The sequence below is a fragment of the Salvelinus sp. IW2-2015 genome, linkage group LG4q.1:29, assembly GCF_002910315.2.
Source record: "Salvelinus sp. IW2-2015 linkage group LG4q.1:29, ASM291031v2, whole genome shotgun sequence".
Classification (NCBI taxonomy): Eukaryota; Metazoa; Chordata; class Actinopteri; order Salmoniformes; family Salmonidae; genus Salvelinus; species Salvelinus sp. IW2-2015.
The window spans coordinates 30955829-30958821 of record NC_036842.1 but is presented as its reverse complement, the minus strand read 5'-3'; the positions used below and the strand labels follow the sequence as shown (position 1 = coordinate 30958821).

General features: G+C 42.5%; 1 protein-coding gene across 1 annotated transcript in view; it reads right to left on the bottom strand.

Moving 5' to 3' along the window:
- LOC111960893 (collagen alpha-1(V) chain-like) overlaps window positions 1-2993 on the bottom strand; it is a 198533-nt gene that overhangs the window by 132901 nt on the left and 62639 nt on the right. Inside the window, exons 4-5 of the mRNA XM_070442065.1 lie at window positions 2782-2801; window positions 2408-2550 (exon numbers count right to left, since the gene is read on the bottom strand). Of these exons, the coding sequence (XP_070298166.1) occupies window positions 2408-2550; window positions 2782-2801 (163 nt within the window). The remainder of the gene's footprint in view (window positions 1-2407; window positions 2551-2781; window positions 2802-2993) is intronic.

Sequence of the window (2993 nt, the reverse complement as noted above, 5' to 3'; positions counted from 1 at the left end):
CACGCTGATATTCACTCACACACTTATTCACTCACACACTCTATTCACTCACACACTGTATTCACTCACACACTGTATTCACGCACACACTGTATTCACTCACACACTGTATTCACTCACACACTGTTACTCACTCACACACCGTATTCACTCAGACCTGTTTCACGCCACACACTGTATTCACACAGACACGTTATTCACTCACATGATGTATTCACTCACACACTGTATACTCACACACTGTTATTCACTCACACACTGTATTCACTCACACACTGTATTCACTCAACACTGTATTCACTCACACACTCTATTCACTCACACACTGTATTCATCACACACTGTACTCACTCACACACCGTATCACTCACACCTGTATTCACGCACACACTGTAATCACACGACACGTATTCACTCACATGATGTATTCACTCACACACTGTATTCACTCACACACTGTATTCACTCACCACTGTATTCACTCACACACTGTATTCACTCAACACACTGTATTCACTCACACACTGTATTCACTCACACACTCTATTCACTCAACACACTGTATTCACTCACACACTCTATTCACTCAGACCACTGTATTCACTCAGACACTGTATTCACTCACACACTGTATTCACTCACACACTGTATTCATCACACATGTATACACTCACACACTGTATTCACTCAGACCCTGTAATTACTCAGACACTGTATTCACTCACACGACTGTATTCACTCACACGCTGTATTCACTCACCACTCGTATTCACTCAGACACTGTATTCACTCACACACTGTATTCACTCACACACTGTATTCACTCACACACTGTATTCACTCAGACGCTGTATTCACTCACACACTGTATTCACTCACACAAAACAAAATTGAAACTTGAAACACACACATGCATGCGTCCAGGAACGGCCACACACACACACAAACACACACACTCACAAACATACTGTATGTGTGTACATTGCACTTAAACCATAGAGTCCAGGTTGACAAAAAGCATACAGCAAAAATATTATTCCTATAAAAGGTGTTACCAATGAAATAAGTGAAGTATCTTTGGACTACATGAAGTGGATCCAATGTGGTCAAGGCATTTTTTCAGCTGGTTATTTTCATCCAAAAGACTGCCTGTCCCACAGTAATTGACTGTTCATTAACATAAACATGTTTTGCATCTCAAGTGCCCACTATTATCTTCTAACTATAGAATTAGAATAATTAGAATGTGTCCATGATTCCAACGGTTCCCCCAAGTGTTCTAAACTGCATGTCAAATCCCAATTGCAACATTTGGTTTAAAACAAGGCCTAGATTTTTTTGCCAATATCATACAGCCCTACGTGGCAGTGTGGAAATGATATCAAATGAGTGCAGGAAATGCAGAAATATGAAAATGCAGAAAATTATTTTTGGTTGAAGTTCAACTGAATAGTATAAAACAATCAGAATGGAGAGAGACCCATTGAAATCACTTAGAATGTATGTTTTCACCCTAGAGTCACACACTACTCCTAAAGAACACAAATACCGTCATACCATAAAATATTAGAAAAATACAGTGATATGATATTTAGGCCATATCGCCCAGCCCTAACACTATCCACTGTGGGTTGTATTTGTGTGTGTGTTCTGTTCAGACGAGTGGGTGCAATTTTCTTTCATCCTCTTCATAGGGCTTACTTTAAAACGTAAAAGTACAAAGAACAGTTGGATCACTCCCTTAGCAACTCCTTTATAAAAAGTTACAACCAAATGTTCAAAAAGAATACACCTTTATCTCTTTTCTCCATCTCTGGCAGAAGCAGCAGTATTTGATATTAGGATGCTTGTCAGGTGTCTCCAGGTCTCTGTGATAACCCCCAGGGCTTGGCTGTCTGTCACTGATCTCCAAATCAAGTCATCTCCAACCACAAAGCATAGTTAAAGAACATGGGATGGAGGGATGGTGGGATGGTGGGAGGGGGAGGTGAACACTAGTTCTCGCAATGAAAAAATGTTCACTATCTGACTGAGTTCAACGCCTCTCTTTGTGTACACAAAGACGTGGCAGTGAGTTCGGACGGCGAGAGAAAGAGATAGAGAGAATGGGGGGGGGGGGAGGTTGCTCAGACTACATACACAGCTATACACAGCTAGCTGTGCAGTTCCAAATAGGTGTTCACAGCAACACTTTATGAAACACCTGATCTAAGTCTTCACAATAATAACAAGACAATCCAGCCTGAAAATCCAGACCAAAAACATATTTGCAGTTCAACGGGCAGAGATGACGATCTGTGCACGGCTCATTTCCACTCAACTTGAGGTTTTAGAACACAAATCACAAATATCACCATCAATGAATAGGACGAAGCGAAGGACCATGTAGATAAGCCAGCAGATCTACCTCAAAGACTTCTTCATCAAGTATTCTAGTTCCGAAGACCACAATTCCTTTGGTGTCGATGATGGGGTGTGGGCTCCTGGACAGTTTCTGCGTGGTCTTCTTTTTACAGTCCAGGATGATGGTGATGCTCTGTTTGTGAACAACTTGAGGTTTTAGAACACAAATCACAAATATCACCATCAATGAATAGGACGAAGCGAAGGACCATGTAGATAAGCCAGCAGATCTACCTCAAAGACTTCTTCATCAAGTATTCTAGTTCCGAAGACCACAATTCCTTTGGTGTCGATGATGGGGTGTGGGCTCCTGGACAGTTTCTGCGTGGTCTTCTTTTTACAGTCCAGGATGATGGTGGATGCTCTGTTTGTGAACACTGATGGCCACTCTGTGCCACCTGGGGACAGGAACAGAAGGTAGCTCTCGCTCTCCCTCCCCCTCTCTCTCTCCCTCCCTCTCCCTCTCCCTCTCCCTCTCCCTCTCCCTCTCCCTCTCCTCTCTCTCTCTCTCTCTCTCTCTCTCTCTCTCTCTCTCTCTCTCTCTCGTCTCTCTCTCTCTCTCTCTCTTCTCTCTCTCTCTCTCTCTCTCT